This window comes from Muscardinus avellanarius (genome assembly GCF_963383645.1).
Source record: "Muscardinus avellanarius genome assembly, chromosome: 15".
NCBI lineage: Eukaryota > Metazoa > Chordata > Mammalia > Rodentia > Gliridae > Muscardinus > Muscardinus avellanarius.
Genome location: NC_137801.1, coordinates 67,052,954 through 67,072,822, shown reverse-complemented (window position 1 = coordinate 67,072,822; position 19,869 = coordinate 67,052,954). Strand labels below are relative to the sequence as shown.

The following is a 19,869-nucleotide window of genomic DNA, read 5'->3' as shown; positions in this document are numbered from 1 at the left end:
TGGGGAAGTAGGTGTCACATTATTCAGGACCAATTTGATCCTATTGGGTAGGTAGGGGAGAGCTAGAGTTAGACACAGGCTAATTTGCTATGTAGATTTGCATTTTGGACAGATTATTCTGACTAAAGATTGATGGCAGATGAGGAGTAAGTAAGAAAAGAACAATTAGTAGGCTAGGCCAATATTCCAGAAAAGAGACAGTGACAGCTTGGAGCAAGCGATGACAGTAGATATGGAGGTTCATTGATGAATTCAAGAGATGTTTTAGGTTGTAAGATTTTTCTGTACTTTGTGATAGATTGGATATGAGAGGTGATCAGAAAAAAAAAAGTTACCTAGGCCTCCACTTCTGCTTTCCTTCTGTGCTGATTAGTTTTCCAGATACCTGAGGCAATCAGCTGCAAAGAGAAGAGGTTTATTTTTGCTCACAGTTCTGGAAGTTTCCATCCACCACTGATTGGCCCCTGTGTTTTGGGCCTCTGCTGACACAGTAAATACATCGGGGCAGCAGTGTGAGGTGGAGGAAGCCCGTTCACTGCAACACCAGGAAGGAGGCAGAGGGGGCAGGATGGAGAGGAAGAAGGACAGGGAGGTGGAGGGGGAGATTGCCTTTATTTAGATTTTAATTAAATGTTAAATATTTTATCATCTCTTAGGGAAATATAGATGCTAGTTTTTAATCTGAAATTTAGTCTATATATTATTGCAAACATTTTTCTTAGTTTTATGTGTCTCTTTTCTGTACTTTTCTGAAGCTTTATAGAAGTTGTATTATTTTCTTTTTTGTGGTAGTGGGGATTGTACCACTGAATCACATCCCTGCCTATTTTGATCTTTTACTTCACTAAGTAGCCCAGGCTTGTCTGGAATTTGCAATCTTACTTCCTTATAGTTTTGAATAGCTGGATTACAGGCATGTACTATAAATGTTAATAGTTTTATTGGTGCATTATAGTCTCACATCATAGTGCCGTTCATAATGATAGGGATGTACATGTACACCGCACTCGGTGGGCTTTCCCACAGCTTCACCAAGGCCTCCTCCCCATAAAATTTTTGTGCAGTTAAATTTAATAACCTTTATTTTATAATTCGTGTCTTCTCTATTCAAAGAATATGTAATTATTTGTCTATATTCGAACTTAGTGTTTTTAGTTACTTTTTAACATGTAAATCACAAATATAAAAGATTTATTTTAACATGCAGGGTGAGATTGAGTTCTATCATTGTTTTGAAAATAACTCATTCCCAATAACATTGCTGTGATTATTTATTATGTTAGTTAACTTGAACTGTCCCAACAAAGTACCATCACCTACATGGCTGAAAACAACACCAATTTATTTTCTCACAGCTCTGGATAGTTGAAATTGGAGATGAGGTGTCAGTGTGGTTGGTTTCTGGTGAGAGCTCTCCTTCTGCAGGCAAATAGATGGCTGTCTTCTGTCTGTGTCTGCATTGGCATCCCTTACCAGGTGCCTGCAGAGAGAAGTGGCTTTCTTATGTTTCCTTCTCTTTTTATAAGGAAACCAATCCTGTTTGGTTGGAATCCTCCCCCAATCACATTTGACCTTCATTAACTCCCAAAAGCCCCTTCTCATAAAACAGCCATACCTTGGGTTAGGGCTCACAATATATGATTTTAGGGAAATAAAATACAATATTTTTAGATTCTTTTCTATATTTCTCAAGGTTACCTTTATCATGTAATAAGATATTATATTGTACAATGAGGTCTTTTTCTAGGCTTTATGATTCATTTCCCCCTTTCTCCTCAAACCAATATAGCAGTATTGTGATTATTACATCTGATAGCATATGGTTTAATTTCTTATAGGACATACATATCCTTTAAATCTTTTTGAAATATCTTATCTACTTATCCACATGAAATTCCAGATAACTTGAGAATCAGTTTATTATATTCAGTGACCCCCTTCCTCCCTCCTATGTACCCAATTGAAGATATAGTTCTGTTGTGTGATAAATCTGTAAATTCAAATGGAGATAATTGACATTTTTTTTTTTGTTGTTGTTTTTTTTTGGTGATACTGGGGATGGAACCCTTCTACCTCCTGGCTACATTCCCAGACCTATCTTTTACATTTTTATTTGGAAACAGGGTCTCTTAAGCCAGCGAGGCTGGCTTCAAATCTGCGCAGTCCTTCTGTCTCTGCCTCCCAAGTGTGGGGATTACAAGCATGTGCTACCATGCCCGGCAAATTGACATATTTTGGTATCTGATTTTTTTCACCAAGGAATATATTTTTAGATTCTTTATGTTTTTGCAGGTAATATTTTTAGGAAATGTCCTTCTTTCATGTTTATTAATATTACGAGAGAAGTTCCTGATTTGTTTTTTATCTGCTCAATTTACTGAATTTTCTAATTGTATTTTATCTCCTGGGAAAATTTATCTTTTTTTTTTTTAGAAAACAGATTTCTTTATAAGTGTCATCTATTTTTATTTGTCTTTATTTTTTGTGGTACTGGGGATTGAACCCAGGGCCATTTTACCTCCAAGCTATACCCCTAGCCCTATTATTTATTCTTTATTTTGGAACAGGGTCTCACTAAGGTGCTGAGGCTGGCCACAAACCTGTGATCCTTCAGTTTCAGCCTCCTAAATACTGGAATTACAAGTGTGTGCCACCACATCTGACTTAAATGTCATCTATTTTTATAATGCAGGGTTTCTTATTCTTTGTGACTGACACATTTGAGAATATAACAAACCTGTAGGCCACTCTCTACATAAAAATGTACCTTTATTTCTTCAGCATCCAATTTTATTTGATGCCAATAAGACATAACACATTTTATGTGGGCCATTTTTTCATTATAATTTCAGTATATCTTTTTTTTTAATTTAATTTTTTTATTGGTGCATTGTAATCATATATCACTTTGGAATACAAGACTTGAGAGGATACACAAGCACACATCATCCAATTAGCCCTCATTCAGCCCCCATCCCATTCCCTCCCCCTCCCTCGATCCCATGCATGTTTGGTGATTGACTTTGATACATGTGTTTATGTACCTCCTGCGTTTTAAAGAGGCTCCATCCTCCCCTATTCCATACCCTCTGATTGGTCACCTTAGTTGCTTCACTATAGGGCCCTTTCTATAGCTTGACCTCTTCCTGTTGCCCCTTTCCTCCTAGTTTTTGCTGATTAGGGGAAGCATCTGATTTTTATTTTCTGCGATATTTCTCTGTGCATGCTGCGTTGCAAGTACCGATCTCACTCTTGACGGCCCCAGTAGTGGCCTGGCTACCCGGTGGACTGATCTAGACCTTGCTGGCTCAAGCAGTGCGTCCTTGCCTCATGGGAGGCCCCGATTCTGGTCTTGCTGGCCCCGACACCAGCCTAAGCCCTCGGCAGGCTCCCATCCCGGCCTCGGAGGCCCCAGCACTGGCCTATCCTCACGGCAGGCTCCGATCCCGGCCTCGCTGGCTGTGGGCCATTTTTTTTCAGTGTAGTTCTATGGAGAATGGTGGCGAGGCTCTCAGCAACCCTGCAAGACTCTATTTCTGAATAACTAACTAACTAAATAAATAAATACATGTAAATGGCTCAGAGCATAGCCCTGTGGTAGAATGCCTCTGAGCTTAATTCCTAGCACCACCAAAAACAACTAAAAACACACACACATGCACACACACACACACACACACACCCATGTACACACATGCGCGTGCACACACACTCATCTCTGTTGAGCTCTCTCCACCCAGATATTCCCTTGCTGCATCTGTTGACGCATTGTACTAGGAGAGGATTGGACCCTTTTTACATGCGAGGTCAGCAGGTGGATTATTAAGCAATGTAATCACTGAAACCTTAGTTGCTTTCTCATCATTAAGATTTTTCCCCTTTGTTTTTTAATTTCCTTTAGTCTTATTGCTCTGATCCAAACCTTGTGTTGGATTTGAAGAACCTCATTGTGCTTTTTGCGGACACTCTTCAGGTATGTGAGTCTTGCTGGCATATGCTTATCCAGATGAGTACTTCATCAGCGCTGAGTGTTTTCTTTGTCCGTATAAGCTTGGATAAGTACATTTAGTTGTCAGCTGTTTGTTCTTTCCCTGGAGCTAGATCTTTTTTTTTTTATCTCTTTATAGCATATCCTAGGCTATATGTTCTTACAAATAGTTCCCATCCCCCTTTTCCCCCCACTCAGATCAAAGCAATTAATTGAACCATGCTACAACAGTTTTTCAAAATGTTCTTAATTTGGTTATGGTACCTGAGTGACTTTGTAGTTTGTTTAATGACCACCTTGAATAATAATGGCTGGTTTGAAGCACAAATTCTATCCAGTGGAGTAGCATTAGATGTGGGTGAAGGTTGCTGTAGGTAGTAGGAGTTGTAGTGAGAACTTTGTTGACAGTATACCCAATATATACTGAATTTAATTTTTATAATATTCTTTTTCTGTCTGACTGGGTTAGCCATTTTCCATGTACTTTTTAATTTTTGAGAGACGACAACAAGATATTAGGCTAGAAATGTGAGATTCTACCACTGTAGTTTCGTTTAAATTGTTCAGAGAACAAAATGTCTTTCAATGCTTAATCCTTCTTACTTTGTAAAAAAAGCTGCTTTAGAAAATGAAGGTGTTTTCTGCTTTTGTTTCAGGTTTATGGTTTTCCTGTAAATCAACTTTTTGACATGTTGCTAGAAATCAGAGACCAATATAGTGAAACTCTGCTGAAGAAGTGGGCAGGCATTTTCAGGTGAGAACTCGTGGCTCCACATGTGCATGTGTGTACACACATGACTTTATGTACAGGTTTTCCATATGTAATAAGCCATGAGAACATGTGGCTTATATGTTTCTAGCTACAGTAGGTTGTGATTCAGAATTCAGATGAATCATACTGATATCTGAAATGATGTCCCAAGATAGCCTATCTCAGTATATTTGTTTGTACTGTGTTGGGAAGTTTCCAAACCCCATTTTTGTATTTTTGTTTCCTTGAATGGATGTCAGATTAAATGTTCATACCATGTGGGTCATCTTGTGTGTTCTTATTGCATTTTTTTGTTTTCTCTGAAGAGCATGTTTAGTTTATGGCTCAAGGATATGGTAGTAGCATTTAAGCCATTATCAATAATTTAGACTTTTGGAGAAATTTTTTTTTTGCACTAGGAATTGAGCCTAGGGGTATTTTCCAAGCTACACCCCAGCCCTCTTTTTTTATTTCTTTTTCTTTTTTTTTTTTTACTTCTTTTTTTATTATTTTTTTGGTGGTACTGGGGGTGGAACCCAGAGGCTTTCTACCTCTGGGCTATACTCCCAGACTTATTTTATATTTTATTTGGAAACAGGGTCTCACTAAGTTGATGACAACCTCACTAAGTAGCTGAGGCTGGCTTCAAACCTGTGCGATCTTCCTGTCTCAGTCTCCCAAGAGCGGGGATTACAAGCGTGCGCCACCACGCCCGGCTCCTATTTTTTATATCTATTTGGGTCTTGCTAAGTTGCTGACAGCCTCACTAAGTTGCTGAGGCTGGCTTTGAACCTGCAATTCTCTTGTCTCAGCCTCCCAAGTACTGGGGTTACATGCATGTACCACCATGCCCAGCAAAGAACCATTTTTTGAAGACTCAGTCATATTACCCACATTTTTCTTTAAACTTAGTGAAAGCGATTATTACAGTTCAATATTTGAACCATGTTTTAAAATTAGTCATTACAACATGCATGCATTTTTAAGAAAGTTATTGGTTTTGTCCCATCTCCCACCCACAAATAGGTCTTGGAACTATTTGCTTGGCACACACCCCATGTCAGCTCAGTTGAGTTCTTCTCTTTTTAAACCTTCCCTCCTTTCCAGTGATTTTTTTTCCCTCTGGTACTGGGGATGGAACCCAGGGGCATTCTACCGCCAATCTATACCCTCAGCCCTATTTTTTGTCTTTTTATTTTTTATTTTTTTGGTGCTACTGGGGTTCCTAGAAGCCCTTCTACCTCCGGGCTACACTCCCAGACCATTTTTATACTTTTTTATTTTTGGAAACAGGGTCTCTTAAGCCAGCGAGGCTGGCTTCGAACCTACGCGATCCTCCTGTCTCTGCCTCCCAAGCTCGGGGATTACAAGCGTGCACCACCACGCCCGGCTTAGTCTTTTTATTTTTTGAAACAGGGTCTCACTGAGTTGTGAAGGGCCTTGCTAAATAGCTGAGGCTGTCCATGAACCGCGATCCTCTGGTCTCAGCCTCCCAAGTGCTGGGATTACAAGCGTGTGCCACCGCGCCTGGCTTCCTCCAGTGATCTTCTTGCATGTTGTGTGATGCTTTCTCCTGGTTAGCTCATACTGTCTTCATGTTCTCACAGTTTTAAGATCTCACATGATTTTTTCAGTCTTACCTCTTCGTGGCTCACAAACACCTCCTTGATCATCACTTAGTCCAGCTCATCTGTACATTAATACATGTATTTATGTTTCGTAAATGCAGATTTATCTAATAGTGATACTTGGTTTTAGGTGAGGATTATCTTTACCAGAAGTTTAAAAATTAGTCCTGTGGTATAGCCTTGGTCTTAGGTGGTCCTGATCTGGTGCTTTCAGAGGGCTTCTGGGTTTCTTTCATAGGGTAGTTTCTGCCTTTAGAGAACCCCCAGTCTAGCTAAGGAGAGAGAATGTATAGACTAAAAAAAAAAAAAAAAAAACTGTGACCAATACAGAGCAGTGGATGATGGAATAAACATAATTTGGATTTATTATAGAAGTTACTTTTCCTTTCTGCCAGTATCAAACATTAGAATTAGAATATCGAGTACAGGATTAAAAACAGAGTCAAAATCAAGAATCTTTAATTAAGCTTAAAGGAACCAATTTGTGTTTTTTTTCCTCTCAAGCATACATTCTTTCACTGTTTTTTTTCTCATTTGCCTTAAAATTTTGTCCCATTTGTGAATCTCAAGTAGTGGGAGATCATGTTTATCATTGTGTTTCATTTGTTTCAGAGCATAGTTTTCTTTCTGTCTTCTTTAAAAGATGATTTTACTCCAGAACAAATGGCAGTACAAGGAATACAGTAGGGACTAGGCAATGTTTTTGAATTTGTGGTGTATATACAGCCACTGGAGTTCACTTGCAAATGACTTGTGACTAACCCACCATCCCTCCCTATCCCCTGTCTTCCATTGTTATTTTTACAGAAACATACTTGATTCTGACAACTACAGTCCCATCCCAGTAACAAGCGAAGACATGTATAAAAAAGTGGTGGGCCAATTCCCATTCCAAGATACAGAGCTGGAAAAGGTAAGGAATACTTTCAGACCAACATCGCTAGTTGTTTTGACATCCTCTAAAAGCTTTCATCAGATTGGGTTCATAGAAACTGATAAGCTTCTGCTTAGTGGATTAGAGTTCTAAGCCTCCTTCAAAGCACTCTTTTTGGTGCTTAGAAGAACAGAATTCTGATTTTGGAATCAGTAGATGGCACTGGGCCCTATCACCTCTGAAGAGTATAGAGGACTCCTGGGGGCATTTCCTTTTATTATACTCTAATAATTATATGTTTCTCTCACAAACATATAATAGAATTTACCCTTTACAGTATGTACTTCTCTTATTTATTTATTTATTTATTTATTTATTTATTTACGAGTCTGGGGATGGAACCCAGGAGCATTTCACCTCTGATCCACACCCCCTTGCCCAATTTTTTTTTCTCTATTTTGAAACAGGGTCTAACTAAGTTGCAGAGGGTCTCACTAAGTAGCTGAGGCTGACCGCAAACCGTGATCCTCCAGTCTCAGCCTCCTGAATGCTGGGATTACAAGTGTGCGCCACCACGCCCGGCTACTTCTCTAGTTTTGACAGTCAATTGAGTCATATATTCACTCTTATAATAATAATGTTGATCATTTCTATCATTCCCCAGATTTCCTCAAGCTGTCCCTCTCACCTTTTCTCTAGATATACAGAGATTTCTTTAGGAAAGCAGAGGCACATTCAAGGGATAATGTTGAGAGTGAGAAGCCCATGGTGCCCCTTTCTAATCCTCCTTTGCCCTCATCCCCACCCTTGGAAGCCATCAATCTTGTCTCTTTCTACTTTTGCATTTTCTAGAGTGTCATATAGGTAAGATCATACCATATATACCCATCGAGACTGATTTCTTTAACTAGTATAAGGCTTTTGAGAGTCATCCAAGTTGTTGAATATATTAATAGTTCATTCTTTTTTATTGCTGAGTACATACCATGATTTGTTTAGATTTTCACATGTTAAAGAACGTTTGTACTACTGTTTTATTTAAGTTTACATTTAAATTTGGGCATGATGGTGCACACCTGCAGTCCCAGTGCTTGGGAGACTGAGACAGAAGGATCTTAGGTTCAAGGCCAGCCTCAGCAATTAAGTGAGACTCTCATCAACCCATGAACACCCTGTTTCAAAACAAAAGAATTTAAAAATGGCTGGGAATATAGCTTGGCGGTAGAATGACTCGGGGTCAGATCTCCAGCACTATAGTGGGAAAAAATACATTTAATTTATTTTAGAATCAGAAGACTTTTGGAGACATTATCTAAAATTTGAGCTTGGTTAACAGGCAGTTCTGAGTATGAAAGAAGATTCCTTTTACATTTAGATAATTTATTAGTATCTTCAATATATGTTTGTGACTCACTTTCATTACTTCTTCATCCACAGCAATCATTCCCAAAAAAGTTTCCTTTCTCTGAATTTGTGCCAAAAGTTTACAACCAAATTAAAGAATTTATCTACGCATGTCTGAAGTTTTCAGAAGATCTTCATCTAAGGTATAATATGAAACAGTAGAAATGAAACTAATGTTAAGATTGTGACTCTCTAAATTCTGAAAATCTTTTAATATTCTCTTCCACTCTGATTTTTGAAGCCATAATGTTAGCCCTTCAGTGCATGGAACTATCTATAGTCATGGTTAAAATGAAAGGTGGTAGCGTTTGAATAAATTTAAAAAGTTATATTACCTATCTTAATCTCTACTCTTTTCTTTAGGGCTTTATATTTTAATACATTCTATTAGGATTTACTGGAATATTGCAGCATAACACACAATTTAAAAATTCTACTTGATAAAATTTTAAGGCCAGAGGGAAGTAGCAGATAAGATCCTTTAGAAACATTACTCTTGCTCTGCTCCTGGACATAAGTTCTGCATGTACAAGAATGTTGGATTCTTTATTTCTTTGTTAATTTATTGGCTTATATATCATACGTCATGCTTAATCTATTATTTGTTAATATCTTCACTACTAAGTAGTGAAGATTCCTTTTACATTTAGATAATTTATTAGTATCTTCATTATATGTTTGTGACTCGCTGTCATGACTTCTTCATCCACAGCAACCATTCCCAAAAGTTTCTACTTGGTAGTGAAGACATTAAGACCCTAAAAATATGGTGTCCATCTTTAGGTATTATATAATCTAATTGAATAAACAGTAAACTAAGTACTAGAGATATATAGGAGCAATTGAGAAACCAGCCAGAACACAATTGTTCTAACAGGCTTCTTGTAGGGAGAAAATGCTATCTTGTTTAACATGGTGTTTCTTGTTCCTAAATCAATAAAACGAAAAAGAAATTATGAATGAATGATAAGTATAATATGGTAGGCTACTCTGAAAATAAGCATACTGGGAACTAGTTTGAGTTACTCATTTGATAGCTATTTACCTGTGAAAAGAGAAATGGGGTTTGTATACTTAATTTGTCCTTTTTCTCTGAAAATGAGACTGTTTTAATAGAAAGGCCCTCCCCTCCCCAAGGCCTTGTGCATGCTAGGCAAGCACTCTACCGCTGAACCTCATCCCCAGTGAAAATTTATCTTGAAAATAACATTGTCTTTCAAAGTTACATATCAAGACATTTTACCCCTGGGTTTCCATCCCCCGCCCATAGCCTCCACCCTACCCCACTGACCAAATGACCTTATTATCAGCGAATAGCCTCGAGAGTATTGATGGGTATATTACTGCATAAAAATTATAACAAATCAGGTGTATTCATTTCAAGTCACCCCTCCATGCCAGTCTGGTATGGAGCTGTATTTCTATTTTCTGCAATTCTATCTTTCTAATAAACTTCTTTAAATCTTCAAAAAATTATTACAAATCTTTGCAAAATGGCCTTTTCCAATTTCTACCTTCTTGAAGGGAAAGTACTGTGGTCAAGGGATAATGTGAGTAAATTATTAAGATGCCTTTTTCTTGCTTGAATATTATATTAAGATTTTGTCTAAAATACCTTTGATGTGTTTTATATTGACACTTTAAATGAAAAGATCTTATAGCTGTGTTTTACTATTTGATTGACCTTTACCTTCCATCTTAGAGTTATGTATCCTGTAACTGGAGGGACAGAGATCATTTTGTCAACCATACCTGTTCTAGGATAAGGGTTAATATTAGGCAATATAGAAATATTAGACAATATTGATAAAAACATTACTTCTTTTAGATACAAGGCTCTCAAAAAAACTGGATTGAGATATTTATGTAGCTTGAAGTATAATCGTTCTCTTAAATAAAAGTTTGTTCTGCAAGAATTTTATCTCCTTCATTGGACAGAAGATGCTGAAAATCATTATAAAAATATGTAATTGCATAATTTTGGGGACACTAAACTCTTATTGAATTCCTTTTTAAATTAATGTTTTTGTAGTACTGGAGATAGAACACCGGGTTGCTTTACCTGAGCTTTTATATCATCAGCTCTTTTTTATTTTTTATTTGAAGACAGGATCTCTCTAAGTTGCTTGTCCTCAAACTTGCAATCCTGTCTCAGCCTCCCATGTAATGGCACCTGGTGTTTTTAAAGTTTTTTTTGGGGGGGGTGTTGAGGATTGAACCCAGGGTCTCACTAAGTTGCTGAGATTGGCTTTGAGCTTGCAATTATACTGTCTCAGCCTCCCAAATACTGGAATTGTAGGCATGTGCCACCACACCTGGCTCTGAATGATTGCTTAAAACATTAAGTAAATGGCATTCTTATGATAAAATAATGACCTTGCATTTGTTCTTGACTTTCAACAAATGTAATAAACACACACATAGATTTGTGATTTTACATTATAAAGTTAGATCTTTGTTAAGAATTTGGGAGAGAGAGACATGTACAAATTAGAAAAATGTGAAAGACCCCTAAACGCTACCACAAGTAATTGCACTCTTTATATAGGTTTTCTTTCTTCTCTCTCCCTCTTTTTTTTCTTTTTTGGTACTAGAAATTGAACCCAGGGATATTCTACCTCAGCGTAATACCCCCAGCCTTTCTTATTTTGAAACAGGGTTTTGCCAAGTTGCTGAGGCTGACCTTGAACTTGTGATCCTCCTCTTTTAGTACTGGGATTACAGGCATTTTCCACCATGTCTGGCTTATATATGGACTTAAATTTTTTTCTTCTCTGTGGATACATGTGCATGTATAGCATGTTAAAGAATAAATTGTCCAGCTGGGCATGGTGGTGCACACTTGTAATCCTAGCATTTGGGAGGCTGGGACAGGAGGAGCATGGTTCACAGACAACCTCAGCCACTTAGAGAGGCTCTTTGCAACTCAGTGAGACTCTGTTTCAAAATAAAAGAATAAAAAATAGTGTTGGGGGTGTAGCTCAGAGGTAGAATGCCACTGGGTTCCATCCCTAGTACTGAAAAAAAAAAAAAAGAAGAAAGAAAGAAAAAAAAGAGAAAAGAATGAAATAAGGCTTTGGATTTATCTTGGAGGTAGAGGCCTCTGGGTTCAATCCCCAGTACCACAAAAGAATAACAAACAAACAAAAAAAAAAAAAAATGAAAGCAACTCAAATGTTTTTGGCAAACATAAGAAAGAGTTTGTTACAGAACTTAGAATACTTTCTGACACAAAGTATTATGCTGCTGTTACTACTAATACTACTATCATTTTATTATTATTTCCACAAGCACCACTGGCACCCTGTTTGCCCAAATAATTCTACCTCGTGTGGTTGACCCTTGACACTTCTTTTTCAGCTCCACCGAAGTTGATGACATGATTCGTAAATCTACAAACCTGTTGCTAACCAGGACTCTGAGCAACTCTCTGCAGAATGTCATTAAACGAAAGAATATCGGGCTTACTGAGGTAAAGCTGTTCTTAATGAAGGCAGCCGCGCCAGTATGTGAACAAATGGCCTAAACTGTGGGCCTTATGTGTGAATTGATTTTAACTTTCTCCATGGTTTACCTTCCTCATCCTGATAGGCTGGTAATGATGAGAGTGAAAAATGAAATATGTTGTTCTTTGGTTGCTTTTGAGAATTTCTTTGCTTTTTCTAAAAAGTTACCTTTGTCACCCTTTTACTGTTTTCATTAGATTAAATGGATTTATTTACTTCCTAGTGTTCTTGAGATGACTGTGTATTACTTGCCATCAATTATATAATTTTTTATTGTAAAAATATAGTCAACATCAAATTTCTATCCAAATGTTCTAACAACATAGAATGTGAACTCACCTTTTGCCTGCATCAATCATTGTTGCCAACGATATTGACACTATAGCCCTTAGTGTTAGTGTCAGCCTTTATTTTTATAGTATTTTATGTATGTGAATGGTAAATTACTCTATTAGCATGTAATCCATCTGGCAAAAGGACTGGGGACTTGGGTTTGAAGAGACATGAGAGAAAGGCGATAGTTTTTGCAGTCTCCAAATACTTCTGTTGGGAATAGCATCTCGGCAAACTGAAGGTTCAGTTCATTGTGTACAGGTCCAGGACTGAGAGAGATAGGGAGTTCCTTTTTTCTTGGAGACCCAGAATTGCCTGGTACTTTCAACCTGTATTCACTGAAGCCAAGTGCCCAAAGTGAGAGCTTAGAGAGATTTTTTCCACAGGAAAAGGGAAAGGCTGTTGACCATCTGTTTTACCTATGGAGGTGGTGTAGTTTGAACGTCAGTTGCTTTAGGCAAAACTGACATTTAAAAATATATACTGTCAAGGATTATGGTGAAATTCAACCAGTGCTTAATGATACTGACGTGTAGGTAAAGACAGCTGGAAGCCAGGTGAGCATCTACTTCTGATTTTGGAGTGACTTTTTTTTCCCCCTCTGTATTAAGATAAAAAAAATAATACAAGGAAGAACTTAGACAGTGATTGAGATCTACTTATGATGAACTATTTTTAAAGTTGAAAGCCACTTGAGCCGTGATTTGGGATTCTTGCCTTATGTCTTAGGTTTTTATGTTCTTTTTCTTTTTTGGAGGGGTTGGTATAGAAATTATTCCCCTGGAAATGATTTAACTTAGAAAATCTTCTATTTTGTTCAATTGTATTGTTTTTCTTTTCTCAATTCAACTAGTTTGGGTAGTTTATAATTTATATTGTGGACTGTCTCTTCATTATCATTGTGTGTGTGTGTGTGTGTGTGTGTGTGTGTGTGTGTGTGTGGTGCTGGGGTTTGAACTGAGGCCTCACACATGCTAGACACTCTGCCACTGAGCTATACTCCCACATCTATGATTCTTGATATCCAGTTCTTATGCCATCCAGTTTTACAGTATTTTATAAACAGATAGGCTTATAAGGACATGGTCTGCTAGGAGCAGCTTTGGCCTCAAGAGATTCTTGAGTCTGGTTGTGGCTTTGCCATGGGTTTACTGTGACTGCTGAAGAGAAAGTCCTTGCTTCTCAGTTGGGGTTTCTCAACCCCATTGTCATTTATAAGGACACTGTACAAGTCAGCTAATGATAGGAAAACCAGTTGGAACTTATCAAGGAAAAACCATACTGTGGTTCTTGGCACTCTCATGGAATGTTGGATGTTATTCCTAAATCATTGGGTATTTTTAGGCAAATGTATTTTCATCAGCAGCAGCATATTTGCATATAAGTGAACATATTTCTTGTGGTTATTTTGGTGGTGCACATGTGATTTTTTCCCCCTTACCAACCAGAACATTTTTGAATAGCTATAGTACTGCCTTTGGAGAGAGAGGAGACATTATATCCTTACGAGTAACTAAAGTGAGTTCTTCACATCTGGAATCATCATCATAATAGGTAACATTTGTGGAGCAGTTTATATTCTTCAAAGCCCACTCACAAATACAGTTTCATTCAGTACAGTAACATTTGAAGCAGGCTTGGCATGTATTATTATTCCCATTTTATAGAAAGCATAATTAAAGTTCAGGGAGATTGCTTGAGGTCATACAGCTAGCAAAATAGTAGAAATGAGACATAAATCTTTTTTTAATGATTCACTTTTACTGGATTGTACTGCCTTTCATATTGATTTAATTATTCCATTTTAACAAAGATAGAGATTTTACAGGAGGCGCATAACAACATGAAACTAGTTCTACTTAGGAATGGTCTATGTCAGGGAGCAGAAGTCTACTCAAATAATGGAACCATTACAAGCATACAAAGCTTGTAGAATCCTCCTTCAGAATATAACCTTTTGGACTAAGTTCCTGGAAGCTAATGTCTGTCTGGCTGGTTGTCTTGTTTGGGGTTAGATGCTAAGTAATTTCTTCTTTTTCTGTCTTACGTTCTTTCCATTTTCTCTGTGCATATTGTCTTCCTGCTTTTTTCATGGCTTCTTTGCTTCCACATGTTAGGTCAGTTCAACATCCCCTTTCAGTTCTCTCTCACACCTTATGTGACTCTCCCTGTTGTGTTCAGCCAGTGCACCGGTTTTTCTAAGGCTGCTTCTTCCAGGTCTGTGGAAAGAACAGTTGAGATCTGTTTGAGAATATCTATCCTAACAAAGATGTGTGGGTTCCAGTTGGCCCTTCTCTGATTAGTTGTGTTCTTGGGTGAATTACTTAGCTTTTTGTGTAAATTGGGAACAATGGCATGCATTTCGTAGTATTGTTGTGAGGATTCAATGAACATGCTAGTACTTTGAGTAGTAAATAGTCAACACAAACTGGTTGTATCATTAAGAGATCTGGGCAGGCAGCAATGTCAGTGTTAGTAGAAAACAGAATTTTTGAATTAAGAAGAAGCCAGAAGATGAGAATGAGATATCTCATTAAGATAAACTAGTTGCGCATGGAGGTACTTGCCTGTAATTCTACTACTTGGGTTCTGAGATAGGAGAATCTCAAGTTCAACACTAGCCTCAGTAACTTAGTGAGAGCCTCAGCAACATTTAAAAAATAGGGCTGAGGGTGTACCTCGGAGATAGAATTCCCCTGGGATCAGCCCCGGTGCCACACACAAAACAACAAACACAACAGAACAAACCAATAACAAAAAACAAGCCATATCAGTAAGAGTTCTTGGAAATTGGGTTTACATTATACTTGATTCCTTATCATTTACATGTAATTATCTGGAATACATTTATCATTTCTTTGATATGACATTGGTGTCATATTTCACTTTTAAGATGACAAAAGATAGTGAATATGAGTAATTATTTAAGGCCATATAACCAGTAAGAATTTTTTTTTTTTACTGGTGCATTGTAGTCATACATCTTAATGGGGTGCAAGATGGTAGAGGCATACATGCACACATCACTCATTTAGCCCTTCCCCATTCCCTTCCCCTCCCTCCTTCTCATGTTTGGCTTAGTGATTGACTTTGATATGTTTGTGAATGTACATCATGTAAATTAGGGAATGTCCCTCTTTCCCCCTTCCATCCCCCTCAGTTAGGTCACTTTATTTGCTCATCTATATTTCTACTACTTGTTCTAGAGTTCCTCCTAGGACCCATTTTATCCCTAGCTAAGTGAGATTAGTCAGTCACCAGTAAGAATTTTGAAATAAGCTTTGAGATAAGTTTGAAATAAGTTTTCCTTTAAAATAAGATGAAAATAAGCTTTGAATGATTTTTAAAAATTCTAATCTTTTGCTTTTTTCATTCTCCAATAATTAACAATATTATGATGGAGAGAAAAATTACAAAGCAGATTATTAATTTCAGTATAGTTACATTTGAAATAAAGTTTTAACATGAATCAAAGGAAATCCCACTTCTTCATGAAGAGTATATTAATAGCTGGGCATAGTGTTGTATGCTTGTAATCTCAGTACTTAGGAGACCACAGTACAGGAAGATCAACAGGTTGGATGCCAGCCTCAGCAACTTTTTCAAGACTTTCAGCAATTTAGTGAGCCCCTGTTTCCAAATAAAGAATAAAATATGGCTGTGGCATAGCTTGGAGGTAAAACACCCCTGGGTTAAATCTCTAGCACCCTTCCCTACATAGAGTTAATAGAAAACTTTAAGATATATATTGGGTTAAAACTAGTATATATAATATAGATTATAGAAACATTTATACCTTTAAGTTGCCATACGCATGTCATTTTCTTAAAGAGTCCTTTCCTGGTCACCCTACTTCAAAATAATGAACTATCATCCCTGTTTTGCCCCTTATTCTCTTTTCTATGCACAGTGTTTATGGCAGTATGAATATTTTCTTTACGTTTATATGTATCTATATTTATTATAATCTTTATGAAACCAGGTACTTTGTGTGTATGGTGGTGTATAGCTGTATCCCAACCCCTTGATGCATAGAAGGCTCTTAACTGGTGAAAAGAGGGAAAGAAAAAAAGTAAATAGGTTGTTTCTCAGGGCAAAGTTAAAGAAGTCGAGAGTTCCTATTGTTACTATCAATGCCAGCATATTGGGAAGTTGTGTTTGTATAACCACAGCAGTGCCCCAGGAAATCTGAAGAAGTGACAGTGCTTTGCGTTTATCCTTTGTTTTTAGCATCATTCAGATTCATGACCCTTTGGCTCTAGCCTTTTATTTGTCTTTCACATACCACTCAACTCTGGCTGTATTAACAGCAGTGGTATTGCTCACATTGTGTTAGAATATTTTACACTTAAGTCTTTAAAGTAGAACTTTGTATTAGACCTTTTATTTTGGAACTGGCAGATCTGTGTGTTTTAATAGGTTTTGATGTTTTAGTCTTGGAAATGGTAGGAAGTGAGAAGTTGACCTAGCTTTTCATACCCTGGCTGTGGTGAAGAAGAAATAAAGTCTCCTGAAGTCTTAGGGGTAATTCATTTTTGTAAATGAGAATAATGCTGCTCTTTAGTTTTTTTTTTTTTTTTTTTTTTGTCTTTGCAAATGTGACAGTTTGGAGGCATCAGAGGTGTGTGTTTTCTTGCTTTGGGTTAGTCCTCTTGAAGTTTCAGTGCACTGGGTTCTCTGTTTTTGAATACAAGCTAAACACATACAAGTTAAATACAAGCTAACATGAGTAGTTACATATACTCTAGGAGTAATCCATAGATGGGAACGGAAACCTCTATTTGGAATTTAGGGCTTAGTCTTATACTACTGAAGATGACAGGACATTTTCTTCTCTGGAGTTTGTTAAAAATAGAACATCTGACATCATGGTTTGTGTTCCACTGGGGTGTTTGGAGGAGGGTAGGAGAAGACGAGATTTCCACAGTGTACACTGTTCCTTTCACAGTAGATTCTCTTTGGTATTAGGAAGGTGACTCAAAATTTTTTTTCTGATTCCCTTTGGTTTTTAACTTAAGTGACTTCTGCCATTTACTGGTGAGAGGTGGCTGTTTGTTTTATAATATTTTCTTTTTCTGAACAGTTTTTATAGAACTTGGTATAAGAGATAAGCAATATGTAATGTGTTAAAAACAATTTTAGGACAGTTTAGATTGTCCTTGAAACAATTTTTAAGGACAGTTTGGATTGGGAATTGGGGATTAAAAAGATCATCAAAAGAGCTCAAATTCCAATGAAAGATGATATCTGAAATTGCTTAATTTCATCCTAAAGTTCAAAATTACCCCCAAAGCTCTGGCTTTGTATTTATAAATGCCCTTGTAAGGATTTTGGTAGCTGTCATTCAGAAGTAGAGATCACTTAGACCTCATTAACAGACAATATTCCCTCTGAAAATGACATGGTATCTACTGTAATCCTAGAGTGTTTTAATAGTCTATTCTGTGCTCAGCAATGAAACATTTCAAAAGTGACTGACAGCCAATTGGTGTAATTCATGTTGATCTTTTGTGTTGACAGATCTTTTAAAAAGTCATGGGAAATTACTACTGTACCCAGTGAAGCCACCTCCTTTTTTTTTTTTTAACTGCCAGTATCCTACAAAACAGGACAATTTTCTCTTTGACTGCCACTGTTCTTTATTTCGATAACATGACACAATTTCTCCTTATTATTAGAATATCTTTTGATAGACAGAATATGTTCCCTATAAGCAATGCTGATTTTAAAATAGAAATTCTCCAAATTAACTCTCTTACTTTTCTTGCTTCCACATCAAGACAACCTTGCCAATAGGCTGCTTTAACTCAGGAAGAAGAGTGATTTAATTTAGACAGTTTAAATATTTTTAAATGATTTTCGTCCTTCTCTGTAGGAGAAACATAATGAAAGCATGAGGGTGTTGAATTGCTAACTTGGGTGGAACTTTTTTCTAGAGCACTTAAAAGTTAAAAGTCTAATGTTTAGAGTAATTTTAGAAGCGAGTAGTAGTCTCTGATACAAAACTTTAAAAGTCTCCAAATTCATACTTTGATGAATCTAAAGAGGTTGTTGATGTATACAGATTTGTCTGATGAATTCTGGGGAATAATTTGGAGATCTAGCCCTACTGTTGCCGTAGTTTTTCATGAGGGAGATTTCGCAGGAACTGCATCTCTGTGTCCTTGCCTGCTTCGTTTGGTTTCAAACATAGCTGTTTTTCTAAGATCTTCAGGCTGATCCTTATTAGCGCGGAACGTTGCTTTTTTCCACAGTGCAGCTCATTACAAAGGCATGGTCATTATGAGCTGACACCTATGTTTTTGCGAATGAGCCATGTGCTGTAGCCCCACGCTAGGTGTTGTGGAATAGGTGAGAATGTTCTTTTTTGATTATAGCCTTCCTCAGATTTTTAATATTTCACAGCATGACACAGTGATTTTGCTGAAGTGTAATTTAAACTTTTAAACACCGTTTTAAATCTCATCTGGTGGTAGTATGTTTAGTACCTCCCTGCTCTGTAATTCCAGTTTCTCCATTGTGGCGTCTGTTCTCTCTCGTCCTGGCTCGTGATCATCCATCACTGCACGAGAGTAACCATAGCCTTGTATTCTAAAATTCTCCCTACCTGCTGCCAGACATTCTTATGAAAATGAGAAGTTAAAGAGACAGAGAAGATTCCATTCCTTTAGACTTCTGGGAATATGAATACTTAATGTTACTTCTGTAGTTAAGAAACAAGTAGTAGATACCACTTCTTTGGTTTTTTTTTTTTTTCATAAAGAGTAGAATTGAATGAAGCATGGAGAGTTCTGGTTGATAGCAGACCCCAAACCTGACATTTCAGCCAAATGTACACAGACCTACGGGACCCCGGGGCTGCCAGCTCATGCTTAGGCTAATAGGCCCTGTGAAACACACTTAGATAACTCCATAATTTCAAAGTAGATAACTTGGATTTTTATAATTCTAGTTAGTTATATGATTGATGAAAAAATCACTTAATTTTCATTACTATGATAGTAAGATGAAAGTAATATTTATATACATTTGAATTGTGAAGTTCTTAATTCTGTGTTGGTAATAATTACTATAGTTTCTTATCATCTTTCACAATTAATATATGCATGATAATTTGACTTACCAATACTGTCTCTGGAGTATGTGTGTGTGTGTGTGTGCATGTGTATGTGTGGTAGTGGGGTTTGAAATCAGGGACTCATGTGTATTGGGCACTCTACCACTGAGTATTAGTAACAGAATAACTAATTTTCACAATAACCCTGTGGGTCACAAATTATTCTTAACATTTTACTGATAAGGGAACACACTTAGAACAGTTAAGAAGCTTCCTTAAAATCAGTAATTTGTTGAGTGAATCTCCTGGTGTCTCTGATTTCAATGCC

The 19,869-nt window shown here is 37.1% G+C and overlaps 1 protein-coding gene across 3 annotated transcripts in view; it reads left to right on the top strand.

Annotated features, from left to right (window-relative positions):
* Positions 1-19,869, top strand: part of EXOC6B (exocyst complex component 6B) — a gene marked incomplete at both ends in the record, with an annotated part of 525,714 nt that overhangs the window by 263,501 nt on the left and 242,344 nt on the right. For all 3 annotated transcript variants that reach the window (XM_080712088.1, XM_080712087.1, XM_080712086.1), the window contains 5 exons: positions 3,902-3,973; positions 4,645-4,742; positions 7,175-7,280; positions 8,679-8,788; positions 12,006-12,117. In XM_080712088.1, coding sequence (XP_080568214.1) covers positions 3,902-3,973; positions 4,645-4,742; positions 7,175-7,280; positions 8,679-8,788; positions 12,006-12,117 — 498 coding nt within the window. The remainder of the gene's footprint in view (positions 1-3,901; positions 3,974-4,644; positions 4,743-7,174; positions 7,281-8,678; positions 8,789-12,005; positions 12,118-19,869) is intronic.